Source organism: Rhinatrema bivittatum, chromosome 12, assembly GCF_901001135.1.
Source record: "Rhinatrema bivittatum chromosome 12, aRhiBiv1.1, whole genome shotgun sequence".
In the NCBI taxonomy this organism is placed as follows: domain Eukaryota; kingdom Metazoa; phylum Chordata; class Amphibia; order Gymnophiona; family Rhinatrematidae; genus Rhinatrema; species Rhinatrema bivittatum.
This window is the reverse complement of record NC_042626.1, coordinates 55,077,559-55,099,032: the sequence shown is the minus strand read 5'-3', so window position 1 is coordinate 55,099,032 and position 21,474 is coordinate 55,077,559. Positions and strand designations below refer to the sequence as shown.

Below are 21,474 nucleotides of genomic sequence, written 5' to 3'. Positions count from 1 at the left end.
CTGGGGGCGGGGGTGGGACTGAGGCCTCCGGCACAGCGGTCGTGCCGGTGCGCGCAACCTACGCCTGTCCAGAGGCAGGTGCAACTTCGCCAACAAAGGTCAGGAGGGGTTTAGATAGAGCTTGGGGGCGGGTTAGGTAGGAGAAGGGAAGGGAAAGTGTGGGGGGGGGGGGGGGGTGCGGAGGGAACAGGGAAAGCCATCGGGGCTCCCCTAGGGCTTGGCGCGCGCAAGGTGCACAAGTGTGCACCCCCTTGCGCGCGCCGACCCCGTATTTTATAACATGCACGTTATAAAATCGGGCGTAGATTTGTGCACGCCGGGTTGCGCGCACAAATCTACGCCCGCGCGTAGGTTTAAAAATCTGGCCCCATCTGCTGATGTTGAGGGCATTCTAGCATTCAGGAGCCCAGATACTTGGAAAGATGACAAGGACTTTCTCAATAACACTTTAAAAGGATGGTTGCACTATTTCAATTGAAAGCAAAAGTGACATTTCACACTTAAAAGTTTGTAACATACGTCTTAATTTGATAAATTGTTTATTTTTCTGCTTGTTAAGTTTTTTGTGTTTGAAAACAGTTTAAATCTTGTTTTAAAACAATGTGAATGTTTTTCAATAAAAAATGGAGTTTCTTTGCATAGTCAAACTGCCTGCAGTTCTGCTTTTTATTCTGTTTGCTTATCTATTCTTTAATAAACTTGGACTAAAGTTTGCTTTGTTAGTCCTCTTTAGCCTTTAGCCTTTAGCTCTCCAACAGGACCTGAATGTAATCTGCTTTGATAAACCTAGTCACAAATGTATAGTTAATCCAATAGAAAGGTCCAACCTACAAATTATGTGCTGACTTCTTAAGAACATAAGAATTTATCAGACCAAGTCAGACCAAGAGTCCATCAAGTCCAGCATCCTGTTTCCAACAGTGGCCAATCCAGGCTACAAACACCTGGCAAGTACATTAAACAGACCCCATGCTATTAATGCTGGGAATAAGCAGTGGCTATTCCTTAAGTCAACATGATTAAAGGAAAATTGGTTCTTACCTGATCATTTTCATTCCTGTAATACCACACATCAGTCCATACTAGTGAGTTATACATCCCCACCAGCAGATGGCGTCAGAGAACAAAACTTTGAGGCACTGCTACTTAATCTAGAATGCTGCCTACAGCCTCTCAGTATTGACCCGTATCCAAACCAAAATAAATTTAATTACCCCTCGAACAGGCGACAGGGTCAAAAGGTTGGAAACCCCCAATAAAAAAAACTGTAAACCTTTCACATCCGCAACTAAAAAAAAATAACCCAAAGAAAGCAGGGAAACCACAGATCCTGCTTAAAAGGAATCTTGTAAAACCCTTCTACTCACTGACTTCAGAAAAAGTTGGCAGGTAACTTTAGGCTTTCGGAATCCACGGGGTGCGTCTCTGGACTGATCTGTGGTATTACAGGAACAAAATTTAGCAGGTAAGAACCAATTTTCCCTTCCTGGACATACACAGACCAGCACGCAGGACGTTCACCAAAGGACAATTCGACCTGCGCCTTCACGTCCAAATGATAATGCTTGGTGAAAGTATGAATTGAGGACCACACTGCAGCCCTACAAATCTCCTGCGGCGACAAGCGCTGGCACTCCGCCCGGGACGTGGCTTGAGCCCTTGTAGAGTGAGCTCTCAAACCCACAGGAATCTGCCGACCTTTACAAACGTATGCCGAACAAATCACTTCCCTGAGCCACCGAGAGAAATACTGAGAGGCTGCAGGTAGCACTCTCGGTTAAGTAGCAGTGCCTCAAAGGTTTGCTCTCTGACTCCATCTGCTGCTGGGGATGCATAACCCACTGGTCTGGACTGATCTGGGTATGTTCAGGAATAGCAGTTTATGGACTTCTCCTCCAGGAACTTAGCCAAACCGTTTTTTAAGCCCTGCAACGAATTCCAGAACTTAATTGTGCATTGCGTGAAAAAGAGTTTTCTCTGATTTGTTTTAATTGTGTTACTTGCTAATTTCATGGAGTGCCCCCTGATCCTTCTATTATCTGAAAGGGTAAATAACCGAGTCACATTTACCCATTCAAATCCTTTCATGGTCTTTTAGACTTCTATCATATCCCCCGTCAGCCCTCTCTTCTCCAAGCTGAACAGCCATAACCTCTTCAGCCTTTCCTCATAGGGGAGCTGTTCATCCCCTTTATCATTTTGATTGCTCTTCTCTGTACCTTCTCCATGCAATTATATCTTCTTTTAGATGCTGCAACCAGAATTGTACACAGTACTCTAGGTGTGGTCTCACGATGTAGCAATACAGAGGCATTAAGGCATTCTCCATTTTATTTGCCATTTCCTTCCTAATAACTCCTAGCATTCTGTTTACTTTTTTCATTGCCGCAGCACACCGAGCCAACGATTTCAATGTATTATCCACTATGATGCCTAGATCTCTTTCCTGGGTGATAACTCCTAATAATGGAACCTAACATCATGTAACTACAGCAAGGGTTATTTTTCCCTATATGCATCACCTTGCACTTGTCCACAATATATTTCATCTGTCATTTGGATGCCCAATCTTCCAGTCTCGCCAGGTCCTCCTGCAATTTATCACAATCCACTTGTGACTTAACTATCCTGAATAATTTTTGTTGTCTGCAAATTTGATCATCTCATTTCATTTGTACCCCTTTCCAGATCATTTATAAATAATTTAAAAAGCAATCGTCCAAGTTCAGATACCTGAAGCACTCCAATGTTTAACCTTTTTCACTAAGAAAATTGACCCTTTAATCCTTCTCTCTGTTTCCTGCCTTTTAACCAGTTTGCAATCTATAAAAGGACATCTCCTCCTCTCCCATTTTTTGTTTTCTTAGAAGCCTTTTCTGCGGGACTTTCTCAAATCCCTTCTGAAAATCAAAATACACTGGGGTAGATTTTAAAAGAAGCGCGATCAGCCTACTTTTGCTTGCGCATCAGACTCAAGCAAAAGTACGCTGGATTTTAGTAGATACGCGCGGAGCCGCGCGTATCCACTAAAATCCCTGGATCGGCGCGCACAAGGCTATTGATTTTGTATAGCCGGCGCGCGCTGAGCCGCGCTGCCTAACCCGTTCCCTCCAAGGCCGCTCCGAAATCGGAGCGGCCTCGGAGGGAACTTTCCTTTGCCCTCCCCTCACCTTCCCCTCCCTTCCCCTACCTAACCCACCCGCCCGGCCCTGTCTAAACCCCCCCCTTACCTTTGTCGGGGGATTTACGCCTCCCGGAGGGAGACGTAAATCCCCGCGCGCCAGCGGGCCTCCTGCGCGCCGGGCCGCGACCTGGGGGCGGGTACGGAGGGCGCGGCCACGCCCCCGGACCGTAGCCACGCCCCCATACCCGCCCCCAAAACGCTCCCGACACGCCCCCGAAACGCCGCGATGACCGGGCCCGCCCCCCCCGACACGCCCCCGACACGCCCCCCTCCGAAAACCCCGGGACGTACGCGAGTCCCGGGGTCTGCGCGTGCCGGTAGGCCTATGTAAAATAGGCTTACCGGCGCGCAGGGCCCTGCTCGCGTAAATCCGGGCGGATTTACGCGAGCAGGGCTCTTAAAATCCGCCCCACTACATCTACTGGTTTCACCTTTATCCACATGTTTATTCACCCCTTCAAAAAAGTGTAGCAGATTTGTAAGACAAGACTTCCCTTGAGTAAATCCATGCTGGCTGTGTCTCATTAAATCATGTCTACCTATACGTTCTGTGATTTTATTCCTTAGAATAGTTTCCACGATTTTTCCCAGCATTGAAGTCAAGCTCACCGGTCCATAATTTCACAGATCACCCCTGGAGTCCTTTTTAAATATCAGGGTTACATTGGCCACTTTCCAGTCTTCAGGTGCAACGGACAATCTTAATGACAGGTTACAAATTACTAGTATAGATCTGAAATTTAATTTTTTAGTTCTTTCAGACCTTGGGGTGCATACCATCCGGTCCAGGTGATTTACTATTCTTCAGTTTGTCTATCTGGCCTACTACATCTTCCAGGTTCACTGTGATTTGGTTCAGTTCATCTGAATCATCACCCTTGAAAACCATCTCCAGAACAGGTATCTCCCCAACATCCTCATTAGTAAACACCGAAGCAAAGAATTCATTTAGGCTTTCCGCAATGGTCTTATCTTCCCTAGGAGCCCCTTTAACCCCTCGATCATCTAATGAGCCAACCAACTCCCTTACAGGCTTCCTACTTCGGATATATTTTTTAAAAGTATTTATTATGAGTTTTTGCTTCTAAGGCCAACTTCTTTTCAAATTCTCTCTTAGCTTGTATTATCAATGTTTTACATTTAACTTGCCAATGCTTATGGTTTTTCCTGTGGTTTTTTTTTTTCAGATGGATCCTTTTTCCAATTTTTGAAAGAAGTTCTTTTGGCTAAAATAGCCTCTTTCACCTCGCCGTTTACTATGCTGTAATTGTTTGGCCTTCCTTCCATCTTTCTTAATGTGGGGAATACATCTGGTATTTTTAAACAATGTCCATGCCTGTTGTACAGTCTTAATTTTCAGTTTTTTTCTATTTTTCTCATTTTATCAAAGTTTCTACAGCTCCAACACTAAACTTTTGAAAGTTTAGTGTTGGAGCTGTAGATTTACTTATTGTCCCCCTACCAATCATTAATTCAAATTTGATCATGTTATGATCACTGTTGCCAAGCAGCCCCACCACTGTTACCTCTCTCACCAAATTGTGCATTTCACTAAGAATTAGATCTAAAATTACTCCCTCTCTCATTGGTTCCTGAACCACTTACTCCATGAAGCAGTCGTTTATTCCATCCAGGAACTTTACTTCTCCTACGTGTCCCGATGTTACATTTACCCCGTCAGTACTGGGTAATTGAAATCTCCCATTATTATTGCACTGCCAAATTGATTAGCTTCCCTGATACCTCTTAGTATTTCATTGTCCATCTGATCATTTTGGCCAGGTGGATGGTAGTATACTCTTTTCGCTAAACCTTTTTTCAACACACATGGGATTTCTACACATAAAGATTCAATTGTGCATTTGGTCTCTTGCAGGATCTTTATCCTGTTGGACTCTATGCCATCCCGCATATAAAGTGCAACCCCACCCCACACACATACCCCAAGTTGATTCACTCTATCATTGAGGTATAATTTGTACCCCGGTATAGCACTGTCCCATTGGTTTTCTTCCTTACACCAGGTCTCTGAGATGCCAATTAAGTCTATCTCATCATTCACTGCTATACATTCTAATTCTCCCATCTTAATTCTTAGACTTCTGGCATTAACATACAGACATTTCAAGGTGTTTTTTGTTTGTATTAACAGCCTGCTTTTCAATTGACAGGAATAATTTGTAATCTTTTAACTCAGGTGGTTCTTTACTTCTAGGCATCTGGATTTGCACAAGTATTCATGATTGATGAAACTGAAGGAGGGGAGAGAAGGGGAGAGAGAATTGGCTGATGGGGGAAAGAAGGGGCAAGAAGAGGATTCTGCAGACAGACAAAGGAGATTTTTCTGCTGCATAAGGACTGATTACATAAAGTTCTTCGCCCAAAAAGGATCCAAAACAGCTTTCATCAGAATGCTGAGGAGACAAGCGTGCAGCTATCACCGGGGTGGAGAGGCTTGCTGCACACTTCTGGCTGCTGAACTCCAAAAGACAGAAATACCAATGTTCTTCCCTGGTTCTGGTTGCATAAAAGGGGTGGCAAACAGAAAGAAAGAAAGGGCCTTGCCTGCAGGTGCACAGAGAGTCAGTCAGTGGCAATGTGCGGATTAGAGCTCCTGTTCCCGGCGTTTTTCTAGCAGTACACTTTTACAGAGCAGAACTTGTGGTCTGTGCTGAGACTTCGACAGACAGCTTTCTGAAGACACAGCTACTTTTATTAAGTCACCAAAAGAAATACATTTCAGGTGATTTATTCTGCTTTGCCTGGTACCTCACCAAGACATTCCTCACCTTCACGCACACACAGCAGAATCACCAGTGCACACAGCAGCATAAATCTCACAGGGGCCATTTCATTCAGTTGCACATTGCCTTGCTATGCCAGAAACCTCTTGCCTCCGGTGAACACACGGCCACTCAAAAGACTCGAGCTCATGACCTGCGTATCAGCAACAGGGAGGAGGTGCTGGACTGGAACCTGGATCCCTGCACTCCAATTGCTGCAATACACTTGTCGGATATTCTGGACGAAAAGTCAGGTGTTCTCCCCCATACCTCCCTTTTCCATCGGATTGGTTGATGCGCGTAGTTAAGATTGGTTGTGAATATCATCCCACGGGGGTTTTGTCTTTATCTGCAAAGAAAGAGAGAACCCAGAGGTTTATAGGCGATAAAACCAAACCAGTTCCCCAATGCTTAGGAAGGAATTCATCTTCGGATTTGCTCCTCCTCCCCCTTAAAAATTCAATTATTTTATACTTTCCTACCCCTTCCATTGACATTTCACTGCTTTTCCTCACTCTCTCTCTCTCCCCAAAAGCTTTCAGTATTTCAGCACTTTGCAGGGGCAGAGTCATTTATAAATGGCTGGCAGAGGTAGATGGCTCGGTTGGGGCATCAGACCTGATTTTAGAGGGCTGTGGGGGAGGAGGGGGAAGGTTTGGGGTTTAACAGACTCCTGGAATGAGAGCTCAAAAACTTCAAATCCCAGCCCTGCCACTCTCTGTGGGTCTCCAAGTCGGCCACAAAGCTAATCCCAGCTCTGCCCATGTGGGACTCTGCACATGTCCTGCCTTTCCCTGGGTCTCCAAATACCCCGCTCTAGGTTGACGTTTTTCACCGCTCACTCTTTCAGTCTGGGCATCAAACATGTGCTGCTGGGCCACCCACTCCAGAGGTGGCTGTGTGTAGGTTACTAAGGTATTGAATTGTGAAAATGTGCGTGGAAGGCACAATATAATCCAAACCATTATGATACTGGAGACAACTGAGACCCTATGCATCCGTTTCAGGCATAGATTAAAACCAGTTCTAGAAGAGTGGCAGTTTCAGTCTGTGAACATAACAGGAAGCAAGGGAAGGAAATGGTGAGAACCAGCCCCATCACACGCTACAAAGCACCTGGTCCTATACCACAGCCGACGCACAGCCCTGGCAGGGCAAGTGACTAACAGCCCCTCCCTGCCACAAAAAGGGCCCTGGTATTGCCGAATTACTATCCTTATGTAGTATCCACTACTATTTTTGCCCAGTTTCGCATTTTTGCCACCTTTTTTGGGTCTGTGGCTCCGGGATATAACTTTCCCACTGAGCATGTGGGTCAGGGTCATTTCCTCTCCCTAAGAGGATGGATCCAGAGGGGTCTCTGCCTGCTTCCCCGGTAGATGGTACTCAAGAAGAGTGGACCTTTTGAGAGTGGAAGAGATTAGTGGCATTTTGGAAGATTTTTTTGCAGTTTGGATTTTGAACCAGTTTCCTGAGAGAAGGGCAAACCCCCAGTATCTTGAAGGGCTGGGTTCTGGATCTTTATGTTTGCGACTAATTAACAGCAGAGGTTGGAGACTGTGAAGTTTTTGGGACTCTGAGATTTTTGCAGAGACTGTTGCGGTCATCGATTTTGGAAGATCTATTTTTGCACAGGGGGATTGTCATCGTTCCAGCCTCTGTTTCATGCTGGAACTTGAGGGAGGTCATCTTAGCCTCCAAGGAGAATGGATTCTAGAGTTGGGCACTGGTTCGGTTGGGAGAATAACAACTTGGGGGATTTACCATGGACAGAGTCTATTGCTGTTTTGCTCATGATTTTTCTGTTATTTTTAATTTCTTCCATACTGGCCTGGATCTTAAATGTTCAAACTTTTAAGTACATTAAACCGGAGTGATAATTAACTCTGTTATTTGAACTTCAGTATAGAAAAGTTATAAATAAATAAATAATAAATAAATTTCTCTTTGAACACCATTCTCGGATTCCCATGGTTCTTTGCTATTTATATCCCAACTGGAAAGATTTCCCGGCTGAGAATACCACTGACAAGGAAGAGTAGGGTGAGGGTCAATTTGACGACTGCACCAGGGGCCCAGAAGGCAGAACCTTCCCCCTACTGCTGCCTCCAGGGGCTCTTGTGAGGTCTGTGTGTCAGAAAAAGAGAGGTCCGGGACACAGAAGAGCTGACTAGGGCACTGAGATCTCCCTTGCCTCGGACGAGCACCCAGCCCTAGGTCAGAAGGAACAGGCACCAGGTTCAGTTTTAATTTTCTCACCGAGAGACCCAGGACCAGCTCTTCCTGTTTCTTCCCTCCTGCTGTCCAGTGATCCTCATTTTATTGCATGCTCTGGATGGCTAACTTTTTTTTTTTTTTTTGGGATGAGGGGGGAGCAGAAAGAAGGAAGATCCCTTTAAACCGCCGGGCAGAGAGATCCTCAGGTGATGTGGGTGCGAGTTTAGCGCACGATGGTGCAGCTTCTTCGGTACAGTTGCATCTTCCCTGCTAAGCTCCAGCTCCTTCTCTGTTACCACGAAAAGTTTCCCCATTTTATCAGTCCTAAGTCAAAACTCCATTCCCCGCACGACCGTGTCCAGCCTCTGGGTCCGGATGCTTGGACACCACCCCACCTCCCTCCAACTCAAGTTTGAAAAGACCTGATGTCAGGAGTTCCAATCCCCAGCTCTGGCTTCAGCCCCTACCCGAAAAGGAGTCGGAAATATCTTTCCATTTCACATTTTTCAACCCGAGAAGTGTTGCAGGGGTCATGGGGGATTTACATGAGTTTGGGGAAGAGAAAGGGTGGAGTTGGTTATTACATTTTTGGGAGGCGGAATTGCTTTCGGATTAAGGGGAGAGGAGATGGGTTAGGGAAGTTCTGCACTGGTCTCCTGTGGATGGAACCCCAGTTACGGAAAGATGCCCCTCCCCCACCATCCCCCCCCCCCCCCCCCCCCGACTCATCATGCTGCACACGGCAGACACTCACTTTTGGGCCAGGATGAGAGGCACCCGGGAGGTGTCGTAGCCCTGCTGCAGAGGCGAGCTCCTCTCGCCCGTCCTCACGTTGAACATGGGCAGGGTGGAGAGCGGGCGGGGAACGTCCCGCCCCCTCGCCATTTCCCTCAGCTCATCCGTGTTGGCTTGTATGGAGTGATGGTGAACCATCTGGATACTTGGGGAGAGAGAGAACGCATGATAAGGATCGGCCTTTGGATCGGGTTATGGGAGGGGGGGTAATGAGGAACGGTGGAGAGACTGGCAGGGAAGGAGCACGGGAACGGGAGGTGGAAGGGGCCTTCCCATTCCTCAAAATGGGAGAAAGTCCGAACCCACCCCTCCCAAAACCACATGTGCGGAGACGCGCAACACATAAGCCCAACCTACCCTCGTGGCATGCACAGCACACAGACACGACACGCAGTCTGCACACACGTGTAGGGCACGCACAGACAGGCATGTACCCCAACACACACCATGAACGGAAGCACACAACCCCCCACCCACTACCCATACTATGTAACGTGCAAACACCCCAAGGCATACAGGAGGCTGGAATCGCTGGGTTTTACTTACTCAGATGTCTGCTCATCCCTCTTGTCTCTGAGTAAAAGAGAGAATTCAGTTAAGCTGTAGGCGACCCAGAGCACAGCCCACAGGAACCAATGGGTAACTTCAGTTTTCTTTCTACGGCGAGGGGCAGTCCAGCTCTGGCCCTGGGGGGGCCACAGACAGGTCAAGTTTTCAGGATAGCCAAGCTGTGCAAATTCCGCCGGAGTTCAGGCTGAACCTACACAAATACATGCCGCGGGGGTCCAGAAAACTCAACCTTTTTGTGGCCCTCCAGGGTCAGCGTTGGCCAGCTCCGAGTCCAGAAATCCTCAAAACTGCAAAAGCATGCAATTAAAACTCCTAATCCCTGCTTTGGCTTTTTTTGGGGGCATTTCGACGCTTTCCTAATGACTGGTCCAAGACAAAAGATTTTAGGTCGGGCTTATGTTCTAACAGACAGACCATTTCAGTTCTCTTCTGCAATCTGGGAAGAGACATGGCTTAAATTGTTTCTTTTATTTCCTGATTGTTCAGGCCACAGTGGTGTGAGCGGGGCGTTCTGGGGACCCCAGTGCTGTGAGCTTCCTTGCAGCAGTGCCCTGTGGCGTGCACGGTGCATCCTGGGGCTCCTGCCGCCGTGAGCTTCCCCACAGCCGGTTCCCCACCAACAGCCAGGGGCAGCGGCTCGAACACTACTTACAGCCCTTCCCTGCGACAGCACATGATGTAGGAGAGCAGGAGGGTGAGAAGCAGGGCGACGAGCAGCGGCAGAAGGATGGTGAGCAGGTAATCGGGGAGGAAGACCCTTTCGAGAGAGTCATCGGGAGGGTTGAATTCGCTGCCGGCCTCCATCACCCCATCTCCCACCACGAGGTCCTCGACGGGCGCCTCCGTACCCGACCCATCCATCTGAAATGGAAGTAGCACAGAGAGGGGCTCAGGAGGAGAGCTGTGTCTGGATGGGCCTTGCCTCTCTCCATCCCCAGTCACCTGCCGTCATGGCAGTGATGGTCCTGAGCCGGGGGGGGGGGGGGTGTCATTCACCAGGGCTCCCTCCCCCACCCCTGCCAAAGGCTGTGAACGCTACCTCCAACAGCAACTCCAGCCCCAGCTGACCTATGGAAAAGATGACCTGAGCCGGGGTCTCCGTGGAGCCACCAGGCCAATCCCTGCCTGAGATTTAACGCAATGTGTTTTTCATGAATTATTGCATTTATTCTTGCTTATTTTATTGCATAATAATTAGCAATTGCTGATTTAATGTTGCATTTAATGCTGTTTTTTATTTGTGTAAAAAAACAATGTTATTTGTCATTTTATACAGTGAATTTAACTTAGTCATCCGAGGTCTGATGTCTTTTTTTAATTGATGGACTGCAAATCAGTAAATAAATGCTAAGTTCTTAGAGCCGGTCACAAGGCAGAGCAGGTGCACCTCAGTCCTGCCCTGCAGCACCCTCTTCCAGTATTCAGACCCACCCACACAGGTCTGCAACCCCTTCTACTATTCCAGTACTGAGGCACCCTCCTCCCTCCCCACACAGCTCTGCCAGTGCACCTCAGTCTTGCCTTGCAGCACCCCTGTATTGAGACGCTTACACCTCAGTCCTGCCCCGCAGCACCCCCTACTATTACAGACCTGAGACCCATGCACTCAGGTATCTCCCAGGTAGAGAGTCCCTGTGTGCAGGAAGGGGTGCTCAGGGCCGCTCCTGGTTCCCTGCACAGCCAGCTGGACTGAGCCCAAGGCCCATCCGTCCGTCCCAGTCCTCCCCACTTCTCCTCTTCCTTGTTCCACCAGCTGAAGCTCCCAGGAAACAGATGAAAGAGGCTCCAAGCTGTTTCCTGAGGCACTGCCTCTCTCTCTCTGCTGGCGAGGCAAAGCAGTTCAGCTGACACCGTGGACTCTCTGGTTCCAGCACAGTCCAGATCTTTAACCTTCTCGTGGAGGCTCAAATGGAAGGCAGGTCAAGCTCATATAAGGGAACACGAAGCGAGGGCGGTGCCTTCACTGGAAACATGTAACAGATCACGGCTCAGAGCAAATACGGAGAATATTCAGTAAGGAGAAAAATGACGCAGATCACATTTATTGATTTTTTCCCATTCTGCCAGCCCATGTTTGAATACAACCCAATATCTCTATCAATTCTGCAGCTAAGAGAGGTAATTTGGGAGTCCAGGGGCTTTCCACCCCATGCCAAGGTCTAAAATCTTTGCAAACTGAAGTCCAGCGTTGACTCCGGAAGTTAATTTCTGATTGCACCTCAGCAAGCTTGAACTTCCCTTTTTGATAAATACTGGCTACTTTTGTGAGCATTTAACTAGTAACCAACTTACTTTTTGAAATATTGATCACTGCCCTGATCATAAGGCACCTTCTAGACTGAACAATGGCCAAGCTGGCCACAAGTACCTAAAACTGGGAGAGGAGAAAGAATCCCAATTGAATTTGATGGGCAGGAGAGTTAGATGCCTTACCCTCAACTGGGTCTCGGAGCCACAGGGAAGTCATGGTAGAGGTGAACCTTGACCTCCTGTTCCAAGACCACAAGGCCACTCCCCAGGCAGGGAGGGGACCACCAACAAACCCACATCCTCCACTTGAACCACTGTGGCACTATTTGTTGTCCAAGTCCTGTATCTGAGCTACCGGCTCACTGGCCCCCTTGGTATTTTTACTGGAGCGGTTCCCAATTCCAGTCCTTCAGACCCCCCCCCCCCCCATATATACACGTCAGGTTTTCACTGATTTTGATGTATTTGCCTGCTCTTCCTCTGGGACGGGTGAACTTGCAGGTTTCCGGTTCCCCTGACCATCAGGCTTGTGCAGGGCAGAGGGACGTTCCTTGAGAACCCTGCTTCTTCATTGGATCTCCTATGGCTTGACCAACAACTGACCGGCCCAGCATTTAGGAAGAGGGAGCCAACTCGCTCACCGGGCATGGTTGGGTTTTCTCTTTGCTGTTCTCCCACTGCCCGCCATGGGCTTCAAACTGCGATTCAGCCATTTAGTGCAGCCAAGCGATTGGAGCATAGAGCTGAGAAAGTTGGAGATCCCATCTCCCCAAATTCCCTCAGCCCAAACGCAGATTATTATCTCCCCTCTCCAAAGAGCTTACAGGAACAGGATTTAGTCAGTATGGCACTGTTTAGATGGCAGCCTATTGATTTCATGGATATTGTTTGTGTAAAAAGTGGTTCTCACCAGGGTAATGTTACACCAGTTGACCTTGTACTTAGGGAAGAAGCTGTCGTAACAGGACACGAAAGGCTGCTGCTGCAGGCTGCACAAAAACTGATTCGCGGGGGAGCGAGCCTCCCTCAGGCACGCCGGGAAAGGGGCATCGGAGCTGACCTTCACATAAACGCTGTGGAGGAGACAGAAAGACTGTAATCAACATGGGCCGATTAATTACAGAGCCGCCCTTACTGTTTAGGCCAAGAAGCATCAGCTATAAAATTTATATCAGGCCAAGTCCTTGCCTTGACCGGCAGGAGGCACTGTGAGGTGAAGGGACGCGGGTGGGTGGGAACCATGCTGAGTGCATTCTCAGGTTCTGCCAGCAGGGGGCAATGAAGGGAACTGCGCACCGGCAAGGCGTTGACCGACCGCGGGTGGAATTACATCTCCTCTAATCCCGGGCGCTGGCAGTGGAAGAGTTAGGGTGGCCAGCTGACCTGCAATGGACATTCACGCCCTGCACACGAACCCCACACATCAGCAGACCCAGACCATCACCCTGCGTCCGGTCTCAGTCTCTCCTGGGTAAAGCCACACTGGGGATTAGGTTAGGGATAGGAAGGGCCCATGCCCACTACAGCCCCTTCCATTTCCACCATTCCTGAGCTTTAAAAAAAAAAAAAAAAAAAAGAAGGGTTGCCTGCTGAGAATGTCACAGCCAACTGCAGGGACACTGAACTGCAATGTCATCAGCTATGCAATAGTTTGTCCCCTTAGGCTGAATCTGTCTTATAGCACCTCCACTGGATTTGTATTACCTTTCGTATGGGCCCTCGAAACAGAAGGAATGGCCTAGCGGTTCCATGAATGGGCTGGAAAGCAGTCAGTTTTATCTCCTGTTGCCTCAGCTATCCACTTAGATTTGGGGAAGGGATTCATTGTACCTTAAATTAGTAACCACCATCAATATTATTTGCAAAGGTGGGCTAGAAATTCAAATGATTATTTGTTTATAAAATGTATATACCGCATAATCAATAAAAACAACATAAGCGGTGTGCAATAATACATGCATAATTAAAGCACACATAACAAGGCAAAACGTAGACACTACTGCTGCTGCCCCTTTGATTTTAATATATGCATGGTTTCTTCTTTGGATAATTCTTATCTTGGTCCAGTAAAAGGGATCAGAACCCACAGAGTACAATGATCTCTAGGACCCAATTTGCACTTGAATGCCTGATGAAAGGATGGCAACCCCCCCATAAATCTGCTGCGCTCTTAAGGGCAATACGCACCCCTCCTTCCTCCCTTCAATGGGCAGTGGGACCCGGCCCCCCCGGTCCAGCGCCGAGGTGATGTTGACGATGTTCAGCTGAGCCAGATTCCAGATGCTGTCCAGGGCGCGCTGGAAGTCCTGCTGGGCGGCTTCGGGGAGCAGCTCCTCCACATCCCAGTTCTGTACGAAGAACTCCGCCTGGTACGGCAGGTGGGAGTCTGCCAAGATCAAGAGAGGTTAGGCCGGGCCAAGGGGCCTCAGGGAAGGCGAGAGGACGGCACCACGGCGGCATACGGTGCAAGGGCAGGGGAAGACCCCAAGGAGCCTGTCCAGGTTCACCCCCCTTCCCTGTCCTTCTGACCGGCTCAGAGGTCAAACCTCTCGGTAGCCCGTGCATACCAGCAGGATTGCCCTGGAAGCCTGGACACGTGACCATCGCAAACCAGTGATCAGAGCCCAGATTTAACCTCCCCCCCCCCCCCCCCAGTCTCTTACAAAGCAATGCTGGTATCCGGTCATGGGCCTGGGAGCTTTGCTAACCTGCTCTCCGGGTTTAATGTTGTGGGAAGGAACCCACTGGCAGTGGGAGCAATGGCCTTAGAATCAGGGGATCCAGGGCTCAAATCCCACTCCTGCTCCCTGTGATGTTGGGCGAGTCCCTTTATCTCTTGCTGCCACTCAGAATGTAAGCTCTTTGGGGAAGGGACTTACTGTGCCTGAATACTTATCACCGTTGCACCGTTGCCCAGTGGCACTATAAAAATATAAGGAAGTATTTTCTGTGGGAGGAGGCAGACAATGCGAGCCCCTTCCACCTACAGAAATACAGGGGTCAACGGTGGCATTTGAGGGGGTTGCTAACCTGCGGTTGAGCCGATGTAGAACATGATCTTCTCCCTCAGGGTGTCGTAGGTCTGTCTGTCATAGGCAGTCACCTGAGAGAGAGGGACAGACAGAGGGAGGGAGGAAAGCCGAGTCTCTACCCTGTATCCAGTGAGCCTGCCTTCCTCATTAACCTCTGGTAACGAGAACAGCAAAGTGCAGCAGCAAAACGCTGCAGGGAACCGCAGCACCGTCACATCTGTCACATCTGCAAGCCTGATCTCTGGCCTTTCTCTCCTACACACACACACACACGCCACCTCTCCTCTCCCCACTCCCACCCCCGTCACATGCACATCCCTGCATCCCAGTCCGACCGCTGGAAGTCCTGTGGTGGAGCTTGGAAGCAAGGGCCGGACAGGTACCTGAATGATCTGCCTCCCCGCCTCGGACGGAGTGGGGGAGCCGTACAGGTATCCGCTCTGGCTGGGTGTGCGCTGGGTGTAACGCAGCCATCGGGGAAGGTCCGGGTGCCCCTCCAGGTTGGCATGGAACGTGAAGGGGGCAGGCGAAGAAATGCCTGGGAGAAGAGAAGAGCAGGTCCTGCATGGAGCTGGGTTCCTGTGGCCGGGAGTCAAATCCCCCCTCACCCCCCTTCCCCTCCCCCCGAAACACCTGCTCAGCTACTGTTCACCTGTATTCCCCCTCCCTGTGCCCCCTCCCCCATACCCCCCATCATTTTAGAGTTAGATCAGGGAATGAGGGGTGCACACGCGTGCCGGGGGTCTCGCCTTTGATTGCATGAACCCACTCTGCATGAAATGACCCCCCCTCCCCCCCAGGTCGCTGTCCCATTCAAGTTCCTTCCTTAGCTAAAGGTGGCTTCTGCCTAGGCCCCCAGCGCCTCGCTCGCTCGTCTTCACCCTCAGCTCTCCGTTCCCCTGGGGAGGTCACATTAGACGCATAACACCCCCACCCCCAACTGAATTCTGATCTGAGTCCTGTTCCTGATTATAAGGTTTCTACCCCATTTCTAAAGGTCTCTGCCCCCTCCCCATATCTGACCACATGAAGCTGCCCTTTCCCGCCTTCCCCGGGTCACGAGGATTAGAGGGCTCGGCTGAGAGCTCCCTTGCTCTCCCGCCGACCCCAAGACTCACGGTAGCTCTCGGTGCTAGAAGCCAGCGCCTTCTGGAAGTAGACCGGATCCAGCTCGTGGACGAAAAGCGATCCCACCGAGGGATAGACGATATGATCTGCGCATGCCGCCGGCAGGAGTCCCCCAAGGAGAACTGCAGAGAGGGAGGGGAGGAAAACCAGAAAGGTCAGTCTGGGGCGATGCACCGGCAGCAGCAGCAAATCTCCCCCATCCCCTCATGAAGCCTCCCGGTACCTGCAGCGTCAACTGCAGAACAGAAGGAAGCAGGGACTGCAAATCCCAGGGTGCACTGGGGGGAGGAGGAGGATGGGATCAAAACCCAGAAACGGCTCAGGGTCTCCCTGCAGGAGAGGGAGTAACGGGATTCCTGCTTTCTCCCTTCTTTATGAACGTTTTATGTATTTATTTCAAAACATTTATTACCCGCCCTTCCTAGGTGCAGAGCAGGGCACAATACGAACACGGTCAAATGAACAGGAGAGAACAGGACCCTGCATAATTCTGCAGGAAGGGGGGAGAGGCTAGAGCTGAGGGCTGGGATGCAGCATTCAGATACCGCTGACGCTCCTGATCTTGGTCAAGTCGCCTCACCCTCAGGTGCAAACCTCTACAGGCCGAGGCGATATCAGGCGCATAAGAACGTGCGTCCAAACCGGGCGCCCGTTGTTTTTCAACGCACGCGGATCCACCTCTCCTGGGCGCGCGACGCCGCCTCTTAAGGAGCTGCCGCGTTAAAAAAAAAAAAAAAAAAAGGACGCGCCGGGCTAAAATTGTGCCTCCCCCAGCGCTCAAAAGCACGGGGCGCCCGGGAGACGTGGCTGTGCGAGGGCCAGGAAGACGGGCGCTCAGTATCCCACCGCAGAAAGCTCACACGCCCAATTTGCAGGCACGCCTGAAGCGTGTAGACTGTGCGCCCAGAAACAATTTTGTCTGTAACCGAGCCCTTATATTTTCCCCCTCATTTTAACCGCCGCAAGCAGTAGAACTTAGTGTCGCGACCATGCGAAGTCGTAGGAGTCACGTGGAACTTTTTTTGTCTGGTTTTTTTTTTTTCATGTGCTCTTGACTCGCGGTGTGACTTAGCGCCAGCTCCAGGGCGTTGGTCGACCGGTGATTTTCTGCATCCGGGGTGATAGCTGCTAACAGCCTCACCTACATGGCATTTACATGTGAGGAGCGCTATTAGGAACGCTAATCCCCTTATTGCATCGGGTGTGAGTCTAGCAGGTTATCCCCGCGTGTCCAACCGCCGGGATAACCCGTGTGCTAGGCTGAGTGTGAGCCCCCAAGGACGGGGTCCTCCTGTACCTGAAACGTAACTCACCTTGAGTTACCGATGCAAAGCTGCGAGCTGCATCTACATAAATGCAATTTTCCTTAACCATGAATTGCTGAGAAGACTCTGGGGCTTTTTTTTTTTTCCCCAGCAACTTCCCCGCGGCAAACGCCACAGAAATGCCCTGAAACAAAACTGTAATTTCCAGTAAGCTCAGCTGAACTGCCAACTGACTTTTCTGCAAATTGTCACCCTGGCCCTGGACTTGAGGGGAGAGGGCGGATCCGCAGCCAAAGGCCTAAAAGTAAAGCTGGAGTCAGAGCCAAATTTAACCCGTGGCTCTGATTTCTCGCTCTGTATCTTACTGAGAGGCGGAAGGAAAAGCTCCCAGCAAGAGAGGGAGAAACACAAGCAGCCAAATTAAAAAGCTGAGGGAGGGAGGGAGGAGGGGGGGCAGGGTTTGTGGGTTACCAGCACCCCCACATAATTTTGACAGCGTCAAGGAGTGGCAGGCTCAGGATCCTAACTTTCACGGCACGGGGGGGTGGATGCCGTCGGCTCTGTCAGCAGCGATCAAGGTCGCTAGCTGACACCCAGCCTTGTCCGCCCCCCACCCCCACTCCCCCCGGCGCTGGCACAGATGCCCCGTGCGAGATCATCCCTGCTTCGGAAGGAGGGCACTTGCCTGCCAGGAAAGCGCTCCGCACCTCTTCTGCTGCCATCTTCCCTTGCAGCCTTCTAGGGGTTTGTAAGGGGTGGGGGATTGAGGGGGGGGGGGGTGGGTTAGGGATTGATTGATGGGGACAGCTTGCTGGCACGAGGAGCGCAGCGGAGGCTGGGAACAGCAGGGTCCTAGCTCTGTGCCTGGGATCCTGCTGCTCTCCCTAAGCCCCAGAGGGCACGGACGCTTCCAATCCTGGCCTGGCCCCGGTGTGACCTGCGGAGGCCTTCTCTGCCGGCTCGACAGTCCGCAACCTTTTTGGACTTTGCTTCCTTTTCCCCACTGGGGGGAAAGTGGAAGGTGGAGGCCGTCGCAGACCCTGACCCACCCAGTATCTTTTTTTTTTTTTTTTTTTTAGAAAAGTACCACTGCAGGTGACCCCTCCCCACTCTCTCGCCTCCCGCCAGCATTGTGGTACCTGAGTCACCCCATTCCTCACACTGACATCATTTCTATAGAGCTACTTCCCAGTCTAGGGGGGGGGGGGGTTCCTCTGGATGTATGGGGTGAGGAGGGTCTCTGGGGGTCCCTAGCACAGAAGGACTGATCTCGCTGGTCAGCACTGGGGTCTCTCCCCTGGGTTTATGGGTGAGGAGGCTCTCTGGGGGTCCCTAGCACAGAAGGACTGATCTCGCTGGTTTAAGGGTTGAGTCGACACTCGAGTATCAGGGACCAGAGCCCGGAGTTAAGAAGTGAGAAGCTGAGCCTCTTGAGGTAAGCAGGGACCCCGTCCAGCTGGCTCATAGCCAGAAGCCCTGGGACCTTTGCCACGAGCAGCTGGCGGTCGACCAAGGGATGAAAAGTTTGGCTGAGGATAAGCCCTTGAGACAAAGGTACCATGAATGGATGAGTATAAAAGGGACATGGGGTGGCAAGAGGCAGAGAGAGGGCAATAAGAGGGCAACGCAAGGCCCTCCCGCCCTCTGCTGCACGTCCTGTCCTGTCCCTGTGCTGCTGATGCTGCTTTGAGTAAGGGTGCAGGAGATGAGGACCGGTTACAGCACAGTGCATGGGATGGGAGGAGCACGGGGTTTTGTGTTTTGGGAGTCAGCAGGACCCAGCAGGGGGCTGTGAAGGGGGAGGTCTTTTGGTGGGGGGGAGGGCGGGTTAGGATGACTGTGAGTGCAGCATAATCAAGTTATTATCTCTGGCTTGCAGGCCTGTTTGGCTTCAGATGGGTATCTATATTTAGGCTGGCATGGGTCTCTGCTCAGGCCCAGAGCAGTCTTCCTCCTCCACTGGGGGATGCATTCTACCCTTTTTCTGGGCACTCCCCCTCCCCCCAGGACGCCTGCAGCTGGTAGAGAGCCCAGGGTAGGTGTCTGAGCGCACAGAAGCCCAATACTTGCTGGCAGATGAACTTTGGACACTGAGGCTCCATCACCTTCCCAGTTCTGCCTCGACCCTTCCCCTTACCTCCCTCCCATCCTCTGCTACCTATCCTAGGCTTGCTTAAACCCTGACCATTGCCTCGGCTGGTGGCGAGTCCAGGCATCCACTGCCCTAGAGGTAAAGAATATTTTCCTGAAGTTTCCTCCGAGTCCACTCTCTTCCTACATCTCATGTCCTATAGCTGCATTTCTCTTCAGAAAATGCACTCCTCCCCCCCCCCTCCAGCAAAGCCAGCTGGATATCTATTTATTTATTTATAAACTTGTGTTGCGCAATTCCACACTTCGCGTTCAATGCGGATTTAAATTATTTATTTATTTATTTATTATTTTTTTAAATTCTTTATTTATGAATTTAAGTTTACAACACAAACCATTCATATTTGTATTCAATTCACATTGAATTCTTAGGAATCAGAAAAAATAGTAAATTCCCTATCAAATTTTAAACATTACAATTACCCCAACATAATTTTAGATTACTCAATCTCTTGATTCCATATTACTAAACAGATGGGGAGCCTAAAGAGCATATCTTCTAACTAAATATTTCCAAAAAGAAAAACAGACAGAATTAATACAGATAATTCATTCATTGGATTTCCAACATTCAGGACAAGGTCTGAGATTTCTGGGGTTTCTGCCCCCCCTCTCTGGTTTCTATGCTCTTCCAAAAGTCTCTCCAAATCAATTGGTTCAAAATATATATATTTTGTACCGTCCACATACATAATGCATTTACTGGGGAATCTTATAAAAATACGAATACCATAAATTCTAGCCTCATTTGCTAAGCTGATAAACTTTTTCCTCTTTAGTTGGGTTTCTTTCGCCACATCTGGATATACCCATATCTTCTGACCCAGATAGAGAGAGGTTCTTTTTTGCATAAATAGTTTCAACACTTTGTCCCTTTCCAAAGAATGGGCAAATTTCACCATTAAGGTCCCTCGTTTCTCAATCTGGGCAGTGTATGAGGTTTCTAATAATTCTGTTACATTCAAAGTTATCTCTTGTGGAGGCAATTCTATATTTGCCTTTGGATTTCTCTCTTGCAGAAAGTAAGCATTCGTAATTAGGGGAAAATTGTCAGGTGTCATTAACAAAACTCCCTTAAAATAATCTTTAAGCTGTTCTTTTGAAGAAATCATTATACATTTGGGAAAATTAACAAATCTTAAGTTACAATATCTAATTGTATTTTCCAAATTTTCCATTTTTTTTGATAAAATACTTTCTCCCTTAATTATCGAAGTTTGAACTTCTCTCATTGTCTTTAGTTCTTCTTTTACCTTTACTAGAGATACTTCGTTACTTGTCACCAAAGGGTTTATATTTAACAGCGTAGACTGCATATCTTTTATGTTAATATTTAAATTCGTTATATTATTTTGCAATGATACTATTGCTGACCACAACATCTCTAAAGAGACATGCTTAGGACCCCCAGATTTAGCATTAGAAGCAGAAGGTACATTAAATACATTTGAAAGATCTTGTCCAAGAGCAGCCCCAGTGGGATGGGAGAGCATACTTCCTTCAGAAAACATAACTTGACCACCGATGTTTTCACCATTTCGCGTCACTCTTTGAATAGGAGGAACACTTCCTTCCTGTTCTTCCGGTCTTGCTAATCCCTCACCATTGTCCTCCTCAAACGGGTTCAACCCAATGGTCGGATTCCGTACTATGGGTGAGCCTAGGGCTATGGTGGTTGCAATAGACATTGGTGGTGCGGGTGTAGTTGGGACCCCAGGACTTAGTCTGACCTCTCCCGATAGTATGGATACATGCTCCATATCCTCTACTATAATGGGACTCTCTGGGGTCTTGTTATCTGTAATTAAATAGAGACCTTCTAGTTTCGTTTGTACCAGGTTAGGTCTGGCTGGATTTGAGGCATCCTGCCTTACCTTGCCTTTTCTTTTTGTATGCGGCATCATTCATTTACTTAAAATTGTAATAAACAGAACTTAAGGTCTCTACTCACTCTTCTGTCGTATTCAAAAATTTCTGGTTTGGAGAGGAGGAGATGATGTTCCGTCCGGAGCCAAGAGTCGTGGCAGCCTTCCAGCCTTCGCCGGCCTAAGCCGGAGCGCGCGGCTTAGGCCGTGCACCGACGGCGGCTGCACGCCATC

General features: G+C 49.3%; 1 protein-coding gene across 2 annotated transcripts; it reads right to left on the bottom strand.

Moving 5' to 3' along the window:
- Window positions 1-5,843: 5,843 nt before the first annotated feature.
- SGCA (sarcoglycan alpha) lies at window positions 5,844-18,043 on the bottom strand. Of its 2 annotated transcripts, none has more exons than XM_029573294.1 (10): window positions 17,910-18,043; window positions 15,950-16,081; window positions 15,215-15,369; window positions 14,830-14,902; window positions 13,987-14,185; window positions 12,710-12,872; window positions 10,202-10,410; window positions 9,526-9,552; window positions 8,939-9,124; window positions 5,844-6,316 (listed from the first exon to the last, which is right to left on the bottom strand). In XM_029573294.1, the coding sequence occupies exons 1-10, from the start codon at window positions 17,944-17,946 to the stop codon at window positions 6,313-6,315; spliced, it is 1,185 nt and encodes a 394-aa protein (XP_029429154.1). In that variant the 5' UTR covers window positions 17,947-18,043; the 3' UTR covers window positions 5,844-6,312. The 2 variants fall into 2 exon arrangements, with proteins under 2 accessions (XP_029429154.1, XP_029429153.1); XM_029573293.1 differs by lacking the exon at window positions 17,910-18,043 and adding an exon at window positions 17,273-17,348.
- Window positions 18,044-21,474: the final 3,431 nt, after the last annotated feature.